Source organism: Cynoglossus semilaevis, chromosome 15, assembly GCF_000523025.1.
Source record: "Cynoglossus semilaevis isolate Cse_v1.0 chromosome 15, Cse_v1.0, whole genome shotgun sequence".
NCBI classification, from domain to species: Eukaryota; Metazoa; Chordata; class Actinopteri; order Pleuronectiformes; family Cynoglossidae; genus Cynoglossus; species Cynoglossus semilaevis.
Window position 1 is genome coordinate 2925382 of NC_024321.1, and position 20074 is coordinate 2945455.

A 20074-nucleotide genomic window follows, 5' to 3' on the forward strand; every position below is an offset into this window, starting at 1 on the left:
CTGAAAAATTACATTACAGAGGATTTGAAAAAAGCCTTACAGGTTGGTAGGTCTCCGCTCCACATTGGTCACAGGTGTATGTCGCTACAGCCATCATGGGTTTGACCTCAGTGGCTCGGGTCACGATGCCCCGAACATTCACCAAGTGTCCGATGCTGTCAGCTCGTACATCACGGACAACTTTAGGTTTAGATGTAGTGGGAGATTTGAAGTACAGCTCACTGTGAGGAGTAAGATGCAAAATCAGGCACTTCAGTGTTAAGAAATATGCTCATCTTACAAGGACATTTTTTTTCCAAGATCTTTTAAGACAGTTGTCCACAACTCTTGGGCCGCTGACTAGCAACAAGCCATTGCTAATAAAGATGCATCCACAGTGGTTTACGATTTATTATTATATTTAGAAAATACCAGTTTCTATGCCAGTCATATCATTTTATTTAGTTGTATTAATCCCCCACATCTTAAAAAAAAAAAAATCAGATATTTAACCTGTCCATGGCATAAAAAAAGGTTAGGGAGTGCTGCTTTAAAAGTCTCAAACAATGACAGAGCAGATAATTCAAAGAATCCTATATTTATCCGAGTCAGAAAATTGACTTACAATCTTCTCATTAGTTCTGGTGGATATTGGTTATGGCGGTCCCGCGTGTCAGCGGGGTCGCGGCCTCTCTGTTCCATCATCAACCTGTGCTCTATGTACACATCCAGGGAGTCTTTGGCCACAACCTGCAGACAGACATATGCAAGTGTTTTAGATGAGTGCAACTGGTCAACATTAAAGGGACGCAAATGTTATAACCAAAAGCAGTGCCACTTCACATAATTGTATACAACAAACTGACACTACCATACAGCTGCAAAAGTAGGCCTATAAAAGATAGATAGAAGTCAGAAAAAAAAGCACAGTCTTATCAGATTGGGTGCCCAAAAAGTCTTTCAAATCTTTTTGAAAGACAACATTTACCCACATGCACTGACAATAAAGTTGTCATTATAATAAAAACAAATATGCGTACACTTGAGGGAGAACCAAACTGTTTTCTATACGTACGTCTCGTTCTTTGTACTCTGGCAGCAGCTCGTGGACGGCATCAGCGAACAGGCCCGTGTACCGCTTTGCATTTTCACAGATGCTCTCCACCAGCTCTGGGTCTTCCTCTGCCAAGTCATCCAGCTCCACAAAGAGGGACACCTGCTCTCTGTGAGCCAGTGCCACCTGTAGACAGAGGTTATCATGACGTTATTTTTACTATTTATCAGGACCCTGACAAATCAATAATAAGTCCTGGCAAAAAAATAAAATAAGGATTAAAATCCATTAATGTGATTCTATCTGTGTTTGAGAATAAATTGGACCATAATGAATCAAATATATATACATAAATATATGTTGTTTTTAAGTCAGTATGCTCCAATTCATTCTCAATGGGGAAAAAAAATCATCATATACAAAAATCACACAATCTTCTCAGAGGTCATTAAAATTGGATAATGGTTCAAAGTGTGGCTTTAGTGGCTCTGGGCAGTACACATTATTCCAGATAATGTATTACGTGACTTACAAGTTGAGCGCCATATTTGAAAACCTTCTTGCCGTTGTCATCCTCTGTGTAAAACTCCTGCAGGAACCTCTTGCATTTCTCTGCAAAAAATAAATAAATAAAAATTACAATTTTCTACTACTAAGTTAGATTTAGGACATATTCATTAATCATCTCTTAACATAAAAATGCCAGTGTGGTTTGATGCATCAGTGATTTTGTTGGATTACAAACCATGTAAGCAGCTGAAAATGAACAATTTAAATTAAGAAATTTATTTTAAAAACATCACCAAATTCTGGAAGTACTGGGATCGTTTTGTAACAATGACCAAATGGTTGAAATGGCTTAGCAGAAATGTCAGAATGGGTGACGTTATTTTTACTGTTTATATGTGTTAAAAAGAACTGAGAACATTCCGTTTTCTGTAACATAAACCCGTTTGGGCAATAACAACCTGAATCTAAATTGTAAATTTAAAGACAAATTAAGGAATTTTAACTTAATTTTAGAGCATAAAAATAACAGTTTGTAATAAAAACAAAGCCACATTATTCCACGTTTACTGCATTTAACAAAAATGTAAAAGTAGCAGACGGTAAAATAATATTCCTACGAGGTATTTGTATGTCAATGATCGATACAGTGTCGATCCTCCGCTGACTGCGCTGCCCCTGCTCCGACCCTTCTCTTTGTTGAGTAACAGGGCATTTTCTCTAATCTCGATGAGTCACTACTGCCGCCAGAGTAAAATCCCAAACTGACGCTTTCGATTCTGCCAGTCAAATACATTAACCATATTTTTCTATCCTCCGATGCTCACCAATAATCACAATTTAAGGCCTAAATACTCCTGTTATCGTATAGTTTTAACGCTAGAAGAAAAAACAAACAAGAGCCTTCACTTCAGTCAGTGTCCATCTTTTTTTTCTCCGCCTTTAACACACGCACAGAAAATATTTTTCACTTGTTCAAAGAGCCACAAGTAACTGTTGGGAATATTTCAAATTTCGTTTTTTAGTTAAAAACAGCAACCCTCAAAATGTGTGTGTAAAAAGAACGACTTACTTCGCAGACGGAGGACAAAAAGCGCAGATGTGTTTTCTTTTTTTCTCCGTGTTGGAGGATGTTTTTGTAAACAAAGCAGCACATGGCTTTGTGCCTCCTCACGCGCAGATTAGTCCGCCCAAACCATCCGCGATGGAAAATAGTCCAGACAGTTTTCCAAACGAAAAGTGGTTTTACACCTTTTCTTGTACTCATCATACACAACTTACACGATTCTCACTGAAACCAATTATCAAATATAACGTTTAACGAATACTACGCTTAAATCCCAAATTTATTGTCTATTTACTATAAAGCTACAACATTTTTTATTAAAGAAGTAAAGCTGCTCTCTCTCGCTGCAACAAATATTATGACGAAAATAGTACTTTAATTTAAGAGTATTGTTTGATCGATTGACAGTAAAGCATTGCTAAATTTATGTTGAAAACCCCCCAAAAGGTTTTTACAAAAAACCCCCAAAGGTCCATTCTCACAAGATTTTGCAACATCGTTTTTTGTTAGTCTGTTACCCTTCTTCAACAACGCCATCTGCACTATAAAAGTATAATTATATTTACAGACTGTACTTTCGACTTGTTTTCAAGACATTTCAAAAACTAAATTGATATGCAAGCCCTCCTAGAACGCTAGAGTGAGCTTAAAGATTACAAAATTAATAAATATATTTTTGTTTACAGCATAAATGTATTATGTTAACAATATCAAAGAAACCTTAACATATTAACATTTAATAAGTTGAGGTCAGGGGAACACAAATGACCTTTTATATATATATTTCAATACTACTTATTATAACAATGAAATTGCTTCAATACAATAAAGAGAATGTTGATAATTAATATAGTACCTTTTTTTTTAAACTGCCATGATATGAATTTAAGAAAGCACAATCATTTGAGGCGTCACAGAAACATATAAATCGAGAACGACTTTTGCGAGGGTAACAATAAAGAGGAAAAGATAAAAGCATATTTTATAGTAAATAATTAATTGAGAAGAAGCTTATAACAAGTTACAAAAAACATATTGTAGACCCCCAAAGTTGTAAATCCCTTAAAGGGTTACAAAAATCACTGATGTAATCACAACTATATCCAGAGTCTCAAGTTTACAATATCTGTCAAATAAGTACTTACATACTTTAAATGTATTAAGATGTTATACAGCTTTGATCACTAAATCACATAGCCGAGTTGATTTAAAATTAAAGATCATCAGTAATTGATATATGAATGCAGGGCCGAAGAGAACAGAACATCAGAAAATCTGTGTTAAAATATGTATTCTGTTAAAACATTTTTTCTTATTTACTAAAGTCTTCGACCTTATACCTTTATCTTGTCACACGCTTTTAAACCACAACATGCTAACATGCTATTGTTACAACTATTTGCTAACAATACCAAAATAATTGTTTTTCTTACACACGTTAAAAGAAAGTGTCTAAATAAAGGCAGTATACTATTATTTACAACGAAATATAACATTTGACACTTAAATTCAAACTTGGCATCGAAAGCCATTTCGTGGAATTTGCTACCGTAATGTCCATAGTAAAGTGGCATTAGAAGGCGCGCTCAACAGGCTATCTTTACTTAAATGAGTTGAAAGGACGGATTAAGTCCACATACTAAGAGATCATAAACTTGTGTTTATTCATGTTATTAGCATTATTCTACGCATTTAAGCTGTAATTCAGCTGTATCTGTAGTGTGTGGACATGTGCTTGGTCTGGCGCCCTCTTCTTTGTTTAAGCGGATCCATCCGGGTCATATACTCACACACAATGCCTGCCTACTTAAGTAAGTGGTTCCGTAAAAAATAAAACGTTAATTAATCATATCTTACATATATTTGTACATTGTACGCGAAAAACAAGAGTTAGGATGACAGATGCATGTTACTAAATTATTTATCCAGGGTAAAATCATCAGTGAGCGATAAATAAAAATGCAACACGCGTGTAGATGGTAAAAAATAGTTTTCTTTCCAAAGAGCATGCATAAACAGGCACATCTACCGATGCAAACTATGAAAACCACTTTACTGAGTAGGCCAAGTTACGAGTTTTCATAAATATTTGGGTCAAACCGATGTTGCTGCCATTTTAGTGAATAAACTTTTACCTTTCTCTGCCGCGTAATCCTTACGAGCCATGGCGGAAGAACTGCGACGCCTTAGACGAGAACACGCGAATAACTCGATCGTTTGAGAGAATCCAGCAGTCAAACAGGGTTTAAGTTTTCAATTCACTCTGCCTCACAGTCACCGGTAGAAACCTGCAGCCGCCTTCTTCCACACTTTCCGTCTTTACTCTCGGAGAAGTTTGGCGCCAGTCGGTCGTCACTGAAAGCCAATCAGGGCGATTCTTTGCACAGCGAAGGGTGGGATTTTACGGTGGCGCGAAAGCTGTGGGCAAGCCCGCATCACGTGTCTCTGACTATTTCCGCCGAGTTTGGCTGTAATGGCGCGAAAACAGATGTCGGTATTTGTTTCTGCAACCTGAGCTGAACCCGAAAATAATACGCGATTTCAGGCTTGAATTTGGCTCTATTAAAACACTGAGTGAACAATTGTTGGCTTAAAGGTCCAAACTGTACATTTTGCACAGTGACATTTCAAGCACTTACAAATATTTTCCACAGTAAATGTTCCTTTTAAGAAATAACCTTTTTTTCCAATCCCAATACCATTTTCATTCAACTTTCATTGTTTAAGCAAAAATACAAATAAACAAAATACATGAAATAATCACAAGTGCTTGTGCTTATTCAAAAACGTTATAATAATTAATAAAGCTTGAAAATGAACATGGACAGCATTGCAAAGGATCATGAAAATGATTAAACACGAAATGAGAAGCTTTCATTAGAAATTAGAAAACGTATTGAGCAAATGCCACCATTCTTTCCTTTAAAACAAACAAACAAACAAACAAACAACAAATTCAGAACTGAATATGTCCAACATGGCCTGAGTAGTTAACTATTCCTACTACACAAATCAGTAACTATGAGCTCATCTGATTGGTTGTTGATTTCAAAATCACTCTTCAACATGTAAATGTGTTTGAACTGGTCATATAAACAACGATGTTTGAAGATGATGGATGTCTCTGTGGCTTCAATCAAAGAGTTCATCGAGAACACTGACTGGAGTGTGACGTGTAGAAGGCTGCACAACAAGAAAAGTTGACAGAATTCAATTTCAGTCCTAATATAAAACATTTTTTAAAATCAAACCTATACAAACTGCAATATCCTGTATATGTGACACATAATTTGCAATAGCAGAGATTAAAACTTTCAGGTGTTTTACTTTACCCAGTGTTATTTTATTTTTACCAGTATATATGAAGACCCATGGTCAGAGTCACTGTCGTACTCCTCAATGTCATCCTCTTCCATCTGTTCAGTTTGATCATCCTCAATCAGAGAAAGCCTGCAACCCGTAAAACAAATTCAGTGATAAGAGATTAATAATAATTTAAGTACCAAATAGATTTTATTGCCTCAGATTATTCTTACAAGGTGAGATGGGAGTTCAGGTTCATTGCATCTGTACTGGTGTTAGCCTGGCTAGAGGAAGTAGTGAGGCGTTTGACTGGCTTAGCCTTTCGCATTTGAGGCCTAGAGGAAAGAATTTGACTTATATTAGGAGCAATGACATTTTAATAACACTTTGCTATTTTTTTAAAATGTGATTTCTATTTTTAATTCATTTCTTTAATGTAAAGGTTTCTTTTCTTTTGTAGTTCTTTTCAAAGTATTAATTTACTTTTTGTTTTGTTTTATGTTCAAAACTCAAGTCGAATTGGTATGGGTCGGGGGCTTTGTCTCCTTTTATTTTCCTAAAAAGGAAACAAAAGCTTAAAATGAAAATTTGCTATGAAGCTAGAAGGTTTATTGCCAAAACAACAAGTCTTAAGTTTAACCGAGCAGACAGTTGACTGAAGTTATTAGGGCTTCTGTAATTCCTTTCTGATTATTGAGAGTTGGTAAACAGTTCAGTCTGATAATAGAACTTAACCTACACAGAGGGGAAGTCATCTTCAGAATCCACCTCAGTTATGCCACCACTGTCCAAACTTGGAGATCGGGGGAGCTTTTGGTTTGGCTTTTTGATCATAGTGGATTTTTCAGCTGGAGTGGGAAGAATACTGGGAATACTGCTGCTGTCCAGGAAAGATCCTCCAGTGGCTTTGGACACTAAACCAAAGGACAGGTAGTCACAACACAGAAAAATATTAGTTAATAAGTAAATTATAGTGTGAATGCATGAGATGCTGATCAAAAGTCAGTGTTGAAGGCAGAAAATAGACTGAGACATAGCTGTTGATGGCTGGTTCCTTGACCAAAATTTCCCATTTTCTCTACCATTTTCTTTTATTTCTGCAACCTGTGTCCATCTCACCCTGAGGCACCACTTTCCTCCTGCGTTTAGCCACTGGAGTCTGCCCGCTGGAGCCAGCATCACCAACCCTCTTCTGCTCCCTTGGTCTGGTGGAGCGAGTCTCCAAAGAGCGCAGATACACCTTGGTTGATGGCCAGGAGAGGGCAGCACTGGGACACTCTGATTTAAAATATGCAGCTCTGAATGGAGGAGGGAGAGCACACAGGGATGAAGACAAAGACAGAGCAAATCTTTGTCTGTCAGGTTTCTTTGAATTTTGATTCAGTTTTATTGTGAGCAGTCAGGTGCATGTTTCACTTCGACTTATAAACAGTTTAATTATGATACAAGAATTATGATACAAATCCAGTCTTAGTTTTAATCCAAAGTTAATTTTATCTTCTTTAAATATGAATAAATTGAATTATATTATTATGTATTTATACAAATAACAAAAAAAAAACCCAACAGATTACCTTGTTGTGTTTATTATTTAACAAACACTAACCATTTCACCTCTACTCTTTATATCTGCTAACATAACGGCTTCGCTTCAGAAATGTTTGTCATGTGTTTTAATGTCCTTACAGCTGAGCACCATCCTGTGGCAACAGTTTCAAACTGAACTCGCTGAGTACTTCCAAAAAGAGCACGTACAGGTCCTGATCCTCTCCATCCTCTGGAACTCTTAAACCAAAACGTATGCCGTCCCTAGAACGAAACACATAATAATAATAATAATAATAACCAGATCAGCTACAACAGGCTGCACCTTGGTGGTGCCAATTGATCAACAACAAAAAATTGTGATGGTAGTTTGGAGTATTTTTTAGGTGGGACTTTAATAACCATTTCCTTTGTAAAATTTAAAACTCAAAGCTGACATTTTTATTAATAAATAAAGGCCACCTCATCTTATGAAGTAGTGTTGCATTGTATTGAAAACCGTGTTACATTTCTGTTTAGTTCCAATGTGAGTGTGCAGTATTGTTAACGGGACTGTTGTTATGTATGTGTTCTGGACATTAGAGCGAGATTAAACATGCTGCCTTTTTAAGAAAGCTTGTTGCGTTTCTTTTTATCCCAAGGGTGTGGGGACATGGGTGTGCAACTCCTTTAAAAGAAATGACAGAGGGAGGAGGCCAGTTTATTTTACGGAGTTATGACCACATAATTTGAAGATCAAAATTGTCCAGTTTATGAATATTAATTTAATTATTAATCGGGTTCTCACAGGTCTAACATATTCACGTTAAAGCTTGTTTAGGTTTGACTAAATGTAAGGGTTTGTTGTTACACTCACATGTGCAGGGTCACCAGTGGCTCGCGGACGCGATGCAGGTGGGGGCCAAAGGTCAGGGCAAGCATTTTTCCCAAGTCTCTCAACTCGCCAAGATTCTTTCTGTTCTTATCCTCCATCTCTGAAAAGAGCTGCACATAAATGTAACTTTAGGTAAGGCCCAATATTCAAAAAAATAAATTGTCTGTGCTATGGAAAACCAAATGGACATATTCCACACTGGTTTTGATTGAAATTAATAATGCAAAACCCCTTTTGAAAATTTTAACAGCAAATTTACATTTTTTTCTTCACATATTTTAAGAATTATTCTTAAAAAAAAAAACTACAAAAAATATTTAAAAACATTTTTGTCTCATGTAAATAAAGGTATCCGCACCTGCTGCAGGGTCAGACAGACAGTCTTGGCACTCTGTACTGGATTGATGAGTTTGCTCTTATTTATCGTCTCTTTAATGATGTCACCGAAGTCTTTGAAGTGCTTTAGAAATAGAAAGAAAAAAAAATCCACTTTTATTAGCTCTCTGTTTAATTCAAAAATCACCACTGACTGCAAAACAGACTCTCCTTTACATTCTTTTAAGTCTAGACTTTTAATTTTATTGCAGAACAGGGAAACAAAACTTGTAGTCTTAAGTAAACTTCAGAAAGAATTATATATATATATTATACTGTATACTTATACAATTATTTTGCAACATTTAAAGTTGGTTTAAAGGTAGTGTAGAATACGTTGTGAAAGCATTGTGGCAAAAAACACACACAAGTTAAGATGTTCTAAGAAATCTATAAGGTACAGCTGTTGAAAATCAAGTGAATTTATTAGCCTAGAATTGAAGCTTCTTTTCATCTCTACCGTGCTAAAATGCTTGAAGACATCAGTGGCGGCCACGAGGTCTAGCACCCTATAGATGATCAGCTTACAGTAACCTGCCAGCTGGTTACGCTTCCTTTGGAGAAGAGTTATTCTCATCTCCTCTTCATTATGGCCTAAAGAGAGAGACAGGAGACAGGTACAGTATGTGTTTATGTAGAAAAGATCACAGTAAGTTATCTTAGATTTCAGCTAAAAGTAATTTCCGTAGGAGTACACCAGTATTGTAAGCACAAAAGCATTTTCTTCCAACATAATCTCATGCACCATCTTGACATTTGAAACACCACGATCATACCATGGAGCTCAGCATCATCGGAGTCGTTAAAGATAATTTCCATGAGGAAAGAAGCCATTTCAGAGCGCAGCGAATCAGAGGGAAGGTGGACCAGTGCTTGTAGTTGTTGATTAGTGCCGATTGAACCTTGACTGAACAACAGCAGCAAATCACAGAGCAGCTCAAAGGCCTGGAGATGGACAGACACAAATATCTGGATTAAGATATTTGACCAACAAAAGTGTATTCATCTAAGGGGCGCCCTAAAATAATAATATACATACAAATATGTACAAATCTTTAATGAACATCACCTGATCTCTGATTGTGGACTGAGGCAGAGGAAGACATGTCTGGCAGATTCTGCAAAACAACCGCATCTCCCTCCTGAGTTGCTTCAGATCGGCCTAAAACAGAGAGTGACAGTGGTAAAGGAAACAAGGAGCTATACAGTATATTATAAATGCTTTTGTTTTTGCTTTATTTTAGCCTGTTTGTAAAAGTCCACATCTATATTAAACTACTGTTTAGATCATTCAAAAAAGCCTGACTATGTCGACAACCTCGGGGAGGTTAGATGTTTCTGCATTCACTCTGGCCCAAGAGAGATGTAAAAATGCAAATCTCAGCAATGACACCATGAGCTGAAAAAAAAAAAAAAACAATCACCGGTAAATATATGTATGTATACATATATAAATAAATATTCTCAAAGTTTTTGTTAGTCTCAAAGAATTCTGCCATTATTGATAATCAATGATAAAACATTGTCAGCAAGTGCTAAGATTTCTGTAAAATTAAGTTAGTAAAAGGTCGGTCATGAGCCCTGATCACAAACCTCTGTGTTCAGCTCTCTAGACTCCAACATGCTCTGCAGCAGTTTAACACACGAGTCAAAGAGTTTCCAGCCTGTCGGGTCTTTAGCACTGGACAAAAAGACAACCATTTCATTTTAAAAGATAAAAAAGACATAAATAAACATGTGTTGATATGTTGGTTTAGTTTGTTCAACTACCCTGTCTCTATAAACTTACCCACTTAATGCAGAAATTCTTTTCAAAGCGTTGGATGCCCTACACATGTCATTCTCTTCTGCAGTGCCCTAAACACAAACACAAAAACATTTAAAACTAAAATTGTATTTTAGTATCAAACCATGATGTTATTAAACATTGCTTGATCAACAAATATTTTTTTAGACAGTAAGGTATTATCTAAAAACACCTATGGAATGAGGGTTAGCAGGATCACCTCTGAGTACCTTAACGGAATAAAATATTTCATGCTGGAGAATAAAACAAAAGATAAATATAAAATTGTTGTCTAACAACACTACGGCACACACCAGTCTACCTTATTCTGTCAAAAACTTTGTACTCGATCGATTCAGGGCAGTCTTCAAGGTCTTACAAATCATTCGTTCAAAGGAGCAGTGAGGAGCAGACTCTTACAGCTATGATCGTGTGAAAGCATTTTCATACTTTATCCATTTCCATTTGTACAGTATGTTGACTAAATTTACACCCACCTCCAGCAAGTCACTCAAGTACGTGTTAAAACGCTCTACCAGGCTGTCCATCAGCTGGCTGAAGACCAGGTTTGCTCGGGAGGAGAAGGTGTACGCGTTTGAACACAGAACGTTGACCACATAGGTGCACGCCTCCAAAACGATGCCAGCAGTGTGTTTCTCCAAAATACCACAAACCTGGGACAGCAGCTGGTCCAGATGCTGATTGGTCAATGGAAAAAGACATTTAATAGATAGAATTGTCCTCTGGGAGGACAGAATGACATTTTTATTTTTTCAGTAGTCCTCTCACCTTCTCCATCCTCTGTGCACTGTTGTACATTTCCAGGTTAAAGTAGAGCGGAGCTCTGAGAAGGAGGCTCACCTTTCCTGCATCTGCTGAGTACTACAGGAAGAAGTAGAACGCATGTCGATATAATGAGACTAATGGCTGTTTCTGTGTGGAAACGTGCTCGTCATGCACTTTAAATATACAATGACTGTTTACCTTTTCTAGCAGCTGCGACAGTAAAGGGATGAAATGTGTGGTGATGCGTCTCTTGTCCTGTTCCTGAATAGTCCTGTCCTTTTTACTTTGGACCTAAACACACATCAACAGTCATCATACATACATATCTTTAAGATGGAAAAAAACTAACTCTTTCTCTTAGGAAGAAGACAAATTCCAATATACATGTTCTCTATGCTTGTGTTACAGGATGGAAACTTTGTTTAAACCAAATGATAATAAATGCTTTTGAAATCGTCAAGCCTTGAGAACTCACTTTATTTAAGAAAATAAAATAAAAAAACAAGCAGTTCTTTGGATGAGAGATAGAAAAAAAACAGCACAGATGCCCCTGTGTGTATTTAGTGTGTGTCCACCTTCTTGCTCTGACTCCTCCCAACAGGCGGTGTTGCCTGTGCTGCCTGTCTCATGGCACACATCATCACATCAATGAGAGCTGTCTCCTCCTCATCCATCAGACCTGACAACCCAGAGACAGAGAGAAAGGGACAGAGTGGGAGAACTGAGTGATAATTCATACTACACAAAGCAAATATGAACTACATCTTACACAATGCCAGTTTAAAAAAACCCATCATTTTCTTCATCTCACGTGTGTCGTGGAGTAACAATGATGTCATGTTGTCCCAATCTCTCATCTCAGATCCCGCCACGTCCCACAGACTGTCCACCAGGTACGTGGCGTGCTCATGGAACTGTTTGAAAGTGAGTGAAATGTTTTTGACTTCTAATGAATAACTGTCAGATGCTGAACAATGAACACTGTCAGCAAAGCACATCTTGGTTATCTGAATCTGAATCTTGGTTATCTAGTTGGTGAATCAGTAAAGGTTCTGTCTAGCAGACACTCTGCAACTTATTTTTCTAATCCCTTACAAGACATCCGAGTGTTTGAGTTGTCCTCCCATCTAAAAATACTTGATTTACCCTTAGGTCATTTTTGTTTATCAGTAAAGAAAGACAATAATGTAATGTTGTTGGAGTGAACATTGAAAATACTGCACATGCAGCAACAGGAGCCATTGACCTTAGGCATCTTTTAGGGTAATCAAAACATAGGAAGAGATACCTGTGTACGTACAGGCCACGCAGGATTAAAATAAATCAAAGATTATTTGAAATACATTGTTAAATACTTGAAATTGTAATCAAATAGTACAGATTTCGAAGAAGACAGAACAACAGGAGGGAGTCTTATGTACCTCACTCTGAATGAAGAAGGAGATTAGCATTTGAAAGAAGTTTTCTTTTTGGCCTTTTTCATTATCCGTTCTGTTTTGGGAACTCAAACTCTTCAGTCTGACACAGACACACACAGACAGACATGCAAACACACACATATAGAGAAAGGACTTTGGTCACAGGTAGCAGATATAACCTAAAGTCCTGGATTAAACTGTGTGCTACATATTTTTGTATATTCTTTCTCTTCTAACAACAGCTAAAAGCAAATCCTATCGACTGAAGTGTCCATTTACAGGGCATTTTTTAGTGAGGAAAGACAAGATTATGGGAAGTGTACTTGTTGTATAGGAAGGCACCAGCTGCGGACGCCAGGCCTCGATGTATGGTGTAAATAACGGGATAGATGCATCCACAGTCCTCCTCTGTCAGGGCTTCCTCTGAGTCTCTGCAAACAAAAACAAAAGGGTCAAGAGAGAAACATTTACAGACCTCAGGAGACTGGACTCTCTGGATATGCCCATTATACTACATTCTATGTTTTTCCCCTTTGTTCATACGAAATGACTCAGATATGAGACATCACGGTGAGTCATAACCAAGGGTCTTATCAAAGTCATTAAACTTAAATTAAATTGTTTTAAACATACAAGTGCTGTTGTGGAACGGAATAAACTTGTATCATGAAGACCCACTGTATATATACATAAAAAATAAAATAAAATATATATATATATATATATCCACAGAGAAATGTCTCACTGTTGGATCATCAGCAGGAGACGGACTACTTCCACCGCTACGTCTGAGTCTTTATCTTGCACCATGCAGAGCATCCTCTCCTACACATACAATCACATGCAAAAATTAGTAGTGACACACACAGAGACACATGTGGTATAATACAAGCAGACAGAAAAAAACACTTTAATTGGACATGCTCTCACATGCGCCATTATTCCAATAAATGCGCCCACATACACAACACCACTGACTGGCCTCGAAGCTGTGGCATAAAAATCATTTATCTACTGTAGCACATGAGGCTTAAGAGGGTTTTATGTGCTTGAAAAGACATTATAAACCATTAGTAACTGGCAGCAATTAAAACTACCAGACAAAGGAATATGTCCTTATCACAAAAACTATGCAGGCAGAGGAAAAAAATATATACAGAATAATAAAACACCACAGTAAAAAACATTGAAAAGCAGCCAGACAGGCCAGACAGAGGGGGTGGGGGTAAAAATAGGTTGATGTCCAATTCAGACAAATAACTCACTTTAAATCTGCTGGTGAAAAGCTCCAGGTGGCCACTGAATTTCTCATCCTGGTAAAGACCCTGCAGGGCACGCACACACTGCAGACGCACTGGACTTTGCTAAGTAGAAGAAAAAGAGGGAAGAGCACCAGCATTTTCTCTGTGATTGCAAACCAATTCTAATTTTTTTTTATAAACATTTGTCAACTAATGAAAATAAAACAAGAATGTCTGTTTTTGTTAATAGACTGGGAAACTACAGGCTACAGGCACAAAGGTAGGGTCTGTGATACATGATGTTTCATAACAGAATGTGTTTCTCTTTATAGACCTGCATGAGACACTGGTCCTATTTTACCTGCCATTGTTTCATAATAAGCCAAGACATTAAAAAAGGAAAATGTTTTTGCACCTACAGTAGACACACTAAAAACACTGCATTAACACACTAATCTGTCTAGTCCAATGAACTGGCAACCTTATCATAGAGGGTCCATCCAAGGTATTTAAGGTAGCTGTCATCCAGGAACTTTTCTGGGTTTATCTTCATCCACACGCCCAACTCGCTGATACAGGAAACCCTGATGTCTGCCAGCTTGTCCCGGTAGCGATGGACAAACACTCCACGGAATGTTGAGTTGATCATGGCAGAAAGATCCTCCTTTTTCTCCACCAGCTAGGCCATATGCATATTAAAAACACACACACCAAAAATAGAAACAAGCACGTTAGCCACATCAGCTCTCTCAGACCCATCTTTAATCCTGCTTTGTTTTTTTACATTTCATCAACTAAAAATGGGCTAAAATGCAGTCACCTACTTGACTAGTTAATTTAGTATTAAATGTTCATCACGACTATTAAAAGCGGTTAAAGCAGCGCGATCAAAAGCAAAACCAACAGCACGGCTACAGCTGCTTCTTTGTGAATCTTCAAAATAGTCCGCACTCGCCAGTGTCTTCATTTATTGACTGCATGTTTCACATTCAATTGTGGTGCCTGCACACAGATATTTTTGAGCTGGTGTACCGTGCTGCAGCCCACCCCTTTCTAAAAGCTCTCTAGCAGGCCAAGTGTGCCATGCCCAGGAACAAAACAATCACAGAAGCCATAGAATACTAACACGCTTGGGTGTGGTACCATGGCGTGAGTCTGAGTGCACCCTGAAGCAGTGGGCAGGTGTTTTTTTTGTTCGAACTTATTGACATGATGTTTCCTTGTTCTGTTTGCTGTTATATGTGTCACCTTTAGGTCACTAAAACATATTAGTTGTTGTACATTTCACCTTTAGGTCACTAAAACATATTAGGTATTTTTTATTTTATTTCCTTTCTTAATATTTAAAAAACTAGGCCTAAAATGAGCTTCACTGGTTTCAAAGACAATCAACTGATATTTGACTTCTTACTTTGCTTATCAATAACAGTATAACAACTTTACTTCAATATAATATTGGTTATCTTCACATCATATCTTTTTACAGTGACAGGTAAGGTTTACCTATCCATCGATGTTATAAGTACTGACACAAATGCAATGTTAACACTTGCATTAGTGTCTCACCTCATTAATGGTGACCTGAAGATCGTTCAGTCTGTCAACAGCTCTGTCATTCGCCCTCTTGTTCTTCTCTGTGTCGTAACGTCTCTGGGTGGTCTGGAGCTGATCACACACTGTCACAGCCACCTCCACCAACCCCGTCATCAGCCTCATTGCTATTTAAAAGAAAATGTGAGACAGACAAGGACATGTGGAAGTCTAAATTGTGGTTTTTTTTTTTAGTTTGGTTGGAAGTGTCAGGAAGAAATTATAAGGATGCGGGATGTTTGCAGATGACAAAGAGAAACAGCTGAAGTGCAATCTGGGAAAAACAAAAGAAAATGTCGAACAAATAAAGCAGACGTCGGCTGAATTAAGCGATTCATTCTGTTTCCCAGGAAGACAAAAAACACCCTTGTGCCTCAGACAAAGAATGCAGGTTTCTATGTGTATTTCACAGACACAGAATCCATTGACAATCAGTAAATTTAGTATTTTCACAGACCAAACGTGCTTACCAAGCAAGGTGCTGGTGTGTCTGAAGGCACGGACCTGTGAGTCTGACATGCCAGTGAGTAGGGACAGCAGGGATTGAAAGAGGTATTCATCGTAAATAATGCTATTCTGGCAGGAGTGCACCAGAACCTTAGCAAACTCATACAGTCCAGCTCTAAAATGCTTCAGTTGGGGACTTGGAGTACTCAGAGGGTAGATCACTGAATCCTGGAGGCAAGATTTCAAACAAAAGAAAAGAGGTCAGCATTTGAATTTGTGATTAGGGAATCAGTTACAATTAACCCCCCTCCCACCCCTTCATTATAATTTGTTTGTTTGTGGCAACACAAAGTTATTAAGTCAATAATGAGCCCATTAGTGTACGTGTTAGATCTTCATTAGCCTCTTCTAATTTGTTTTACAACAACATTTGAACCATTATCTTTGGGGATTTGCCACCTTGGTTAATTTTAAAAATCTCACCTAACAAAACCCCCTATTGCACTACTAGTTAGATGAAGACTATAGTACAGGTACAGGATAGAGCTGCAGAAAAATGAAGCAAGTTTAACAATAGCAGTAAAACAAATCCTAAAAACTGGGGATCTCTAAACACTAAGCTATCTGTTAAAATGACCACCCTTTAAGAATATTAAATATATAATCTGAATTACCTCATTGAACTCTTTAGTCAGTGTGCCGATGATCTTAGCATTCTCCATTTTATCAAGCATCTCTCTACTAATCACACCTGCACAAAACAATGACAGAAACGTCAAAATGTAATTACATGCTTTGATTTCTTTCAATTTCAGCTCACAAAAACCAATGTACTGTGTTGTCAATAGCCATGATTTACACAGTAGACGCAGGATCGTTAGCCTACGAGGAGATCAATGCAAGGACTACTAAACACTGCCTGAGCTGAAATGGGAAAGATAATCATTTGAACTTTGACCTACACCCCCAACTACCATCTACAGGCCTTCCTCTTGACCCCTAACCTTTGCATCCACAGGACTGGACAATGAAGTTGTAGAGCACCAGCAGTCCATTCTCTCGGTTTTGCTTGTAGCAGTCCAACCATTCGTCCACTAGTGCCTACAGTTGAACAGGCATAAAGAACAACACTCTCAGATCAAACAGTAGATGGATAGAAAAACAACCTAAATCTTAAATAATATTACAAATCTTTCTGTATGCAACAACAAGACTTCTAACACAGCCCTGCTTTTCAGTAAACAACATTTCTCACATGATTAAAAAAAGACCAACTGAACAGGCACACCGTTATCAAATAAGTCTCTATACAAAAATGTACAGGTTGTGATGACATCAAGGAGGTTGAAAGGTAAGGGATAGGCTGAGATGGAAGTAGACCCCTGAAGGAAGTGAGAACAAGAAAACTGGCCACAGTAAAACAATAGATGGGCATTTGCCGTCAATCACTGACTAAACTATCAAATGTAGGCACTCCTTCCTCTTTGCGTATCAATGGCTATTCTACTAAGCCACATCAGTCAGGCCATGATGATTTCTCCCACCCTCAGCTCTATAGAAGCTCGACTCTTCTTTCACTGGACCTACCACTTCATAGCCCCGCCCTCCTTTCATGCATTTTACTGTGTAAACCATTTCTTTTTCTTCTTCCCTTTCATGAGAAGTTTTTTTTCTTGCTCACCACCATTGCAGTTTTTCCAGAGCTGACTGCATCAAAGATGTCCTTTGCAGAGATGGCTTCCTTTCTCTCACTCTCCCTGTTTGTATCTATTGATGCAGGACGTCTATAATTCCTCTGGGACTTTTGCTGCTGCTGCAGGGAGGAGTTATTAGAAGTAGGGCCAAGGCTGCTGTCATTGAGGCTGCGGGTCACCCTCGATGCAGCTTGACGCCTTGGTCTCTTGGGTGGCTTAGGATGAAAGAGAGATTAAGGAGCTGCTCAGCAGGAGATGTAAAGTGAATTGATGCAGTCAAAGGATTTAATAGCAGCCATGACACAAAAGGTGCAGAATTGATTCAAACATTGACCTCAATGTTTCAACACTCCAGTTAAGGATAATGTAAATGTAAAGAATTTGAATAAGACAGATATATCACCTGTGGTGGAGGCGCTCTACGTTTCTTCCGTTTTGTGGAGATTGTTGGAGTCCTGTTACGGTTGGCTGACAGTGGAAAATCGTCCAATTCATCAGGACTACTAATCGGAGGGAGAAAATGTATGAGGGCAATTAAATTGATTTAGTTTAAAGTTAGGTTACAAATGATCAAATAAGATAAAGGATCACCTTAATATAGAAAACTTTTACTTAGAATATTGACTATTATTTCTGAATTATAATGTATATAATGTGAATAATGTTCTATTCTATCTAACAGTTTACTTCATGTATGAACTGTCAAAATCCACACGTTTTACCCAAAAGTTGCATATTTTGACATCACAACCCCTTCTAACATTTATTCATCCTACAAATTTGACTGTTTTATATATTTCTATATTTTTTTTATCATACTTTAGACTTTGTATCTGTACGTAACGTCATAAAGATCTGGATTTTGTAATTTCAACTTTTCATCCATAATCACTTTTCTATATTGAATACAATTTCATCTGTTTACCTCAAACATATTTTTGTATTTATACAAGTCCTAATACTATTGCATCACAATATAGTTTGTTTCTCTTTTTTAATATCTAACGAACGTTTACCAATATATTCATGCCCCAAATGACTAAATAGTAAATAAGAAAAAAGTTACTAAGAAAAGTAATCGTCAGTTGCAATGCTAAACAAGACAGTAGTATAGCTATGTTTAGCCATACTCTGTTTAATGCTACATTAAATTTAGCTGATAAACCCAAAATATTTTACCTTTCTATATCCACAGTTCCAGGAGCCATTTTTGTTATTAGCTTTCACTCGCCAAAGCTAACGTTTGTTAGCACCGATGGAGGAGAGGGAGACAAAAGAGATGCTAAAGTCAATATCAAAGCAAATTTACACTTTAGCTGTCACTTGTTGAAGATGTTCTTTGATTTATTTACGGTATTTAAAACGCCAGTTAACCACTTTGAGCACAATTCGATCTGCGGGCATGTTTGAAACAGAGGCTGAGAAATACGAACATACATTTTTTTATACAGGCTTGTTCTTTATCACAAAAGTTCCACTCTCCAAAATATCCACTAACTGATTGGACAGTTAGTCCAATCAGTAAATAAAATGTGCGTACGTTTTTAAAACTTTACCTTAAATGAATTAATTATAATTAAGTTGTATTGGTCTTACTTTATTGAAGGTCGGAGATTGTCTATCTGGTTTGCTATGCTTCTTCAACTTCCGGTCAGATACAACAATGTAAAAAAAAGTTCGCGGTGATGTTTTAATCTCCGATTGGTCACAATCTTCTCAGCTCGAAAGTTAATTGGTTTTCCAGAGTAGCTTCTGGGTATTAATTACCATACGCAAATCGTCACTAATTTATTTTAGCTTAGGCGGTGTTAAAAGTTATCTTTCCTAAACTTTAAATAGGTAAATGGGTTAAATGTCGTGATTCAGTAAGTATGTGTTTATGTGCCTCGCTGTCTTAATATTTCTTAAGTGTCTGCCCATATTTTTCCACGATTCACAGGTGTTGTTAAGGTTCCCGTCAATGCAATCCATTGTTCTGTGCCTTGGCTCACACCAGCCAAGGTAACACATACTACTTCCGGTTACATCCTCCAAAATGTATTTTTATTGCCCTATTTATAGGTATTGTGGTTCACATAATTTAATCTCTAGAAAAAAAAAATATAAAAACCTTTAAAAATAATATATATATAGATCGATAGATATGATAGATATATATGACTAATGTATTAGTAGAAAAATATAAGGGGAATGTTTCAATCCAATATCCACTGTTTTGAGTTTCTTTTACAAAATGTAATCTGAATTATTATTATTATTATTATTATTTTCGTGACTGAACCAAGGTAAGTCATGTTCTGGGTGCTTTCAGTTTAACTCGAAATTGAAATCACAAGTACAACGTTCCAATTAATCTGACTTAATCTGTAATAAATAACTCTTCCTGGTTTCAATTCAGAATATAGTCAT

The 20074-nt window shown here is 37.2% G+C and overlaps 2 protein-coding genes across 6 annotated transcripts in view; both read right to left on the reverse strand.

The window, feature by feature from the left end:
* mcm7 (minichromosome maintenance complex component 7) overlaps positions 1 to 4961 on the reverse strand; it is a 9838-nt gene extending 4877 nt beyond the window's left edge. Inside the window, exons 1-5 of one of the 2 annotated variants that reach the window (XM_008326537.3) lie at positions 4742 to 4961; positions 1566 to 1645; positions 1055 to 1219; positions 605 to 729; positions 41 to 221 (exon numbers count right to left, since the gene is read on the reverse strand). In XM_008326537.3, coding sequence (XP_008324759.1) covers positions 41 to 221; positions 605 to 729; positions 1055 to 1219; positions 1566 to 1645; positions 4742 to 4772 — 582 coding nt within the window. In that variant the 5' untranslated portion in view covers positions 4773 to 4961. Of the gene's footprint in view, positions 1 to 40; positions 222 to 604; positions 730 to 1054; positions 1220 to 1565; positions 1646 to 2612; positions 2705 to 4741 lie in introns of those variants that run through there. The other variant, XM_017039487.2, reaches the window with a different exon arrangement.
* stag3 (STAG3 cohesin complex component) lies at positions 4779 to 19684 on the reverse strand. 4 transcript variants are annotated; one of them, XM_008326539.3, is made up of 32 exons: positions 19262 to 19684; positions 18845 to 18901; positions 18069 to 18165; positions 17653 to 17880; positions 16976 to 17072; positions 16646 to 16722; positions 15995 to 16199; positions 15501 to 15652; positions 14416 to 14613; positions 13959 to 14057; positions 13439 to 13518; positions 13017 to 13124; positions 12697 to 12793; positions 12087 to 12189; positions 11851 to 11954; positions 11474 to 11566; positions 11279 to 11371; positions 10987 to 11187; positions 10493 to 10560; positions 10297 to 10384; positions 10022 to 10102; positions 9773 to 9865; positions 9480 to 9648; positions 9164 to 9297; positions 8687 to 8788; positions 8311 to 8438; positions 7596 to 7718; positions 7029 to 7207; positions 6649 to 6823; positions 6143 to 6244; positions 5960 to 6056; positions 4779 to 5789 (listed from the first exon to the last, which is right to left on the reverse strand). In XM_008326539.3, the coding sequence occupies exons 2-32, from the start codon at positions 18871 to 18873 to the stop codon at positions 5739 to 5741; spliced, it is 3651 nt and encodes a 1216-aa protein (XP_008324761.1). In that variant the 5' UTR covers positions 18874 to 18901; positions 19262 to 19684; the 3' UTR covers positions 4779 to 5738. The 4 variants fall into 4 exon arrangements, with proteins under 4 accessions (XP_008324761.1, XP_016894973.1, XP_016894975.1 ...); XM_017039484.2 differs by having other exon boundaries at positions 18069 to 18168; XM_017039486.2 differs by lacking the exon at positions 19262 to 19684 and adding an exon at positions 19018 to 19062.
* Positions 19685 to 20074: the final 390 nt, after the last annotated feature.

What these genes read in the sequence shown, in the direction of transcription:
- stag3 (XM_017039484.2), bottom strand. Translation starts at nt 18,873, where the DNA reads ATGGCTCCTGGAACTGTGGATATAGAAAG. An exon ending in GTAGAGCGCCTCCACCACAG is followed by an intron (nt 17,881 to 18,068) that starts GTGATATATCTG and finishes TTTCATCCTAAG; the next exon opens with CCACCCAAGAGACCAAGGCG. An exon ending in AGAATTTCTGCATTAAGTGG is followed by an intron (nt 10,385 to 10,492) that starts GTAAGTTTATAG and finishes CTTTTTGTCCAG; the next exon opens with TGCTAAAGACCCGACAGGCT.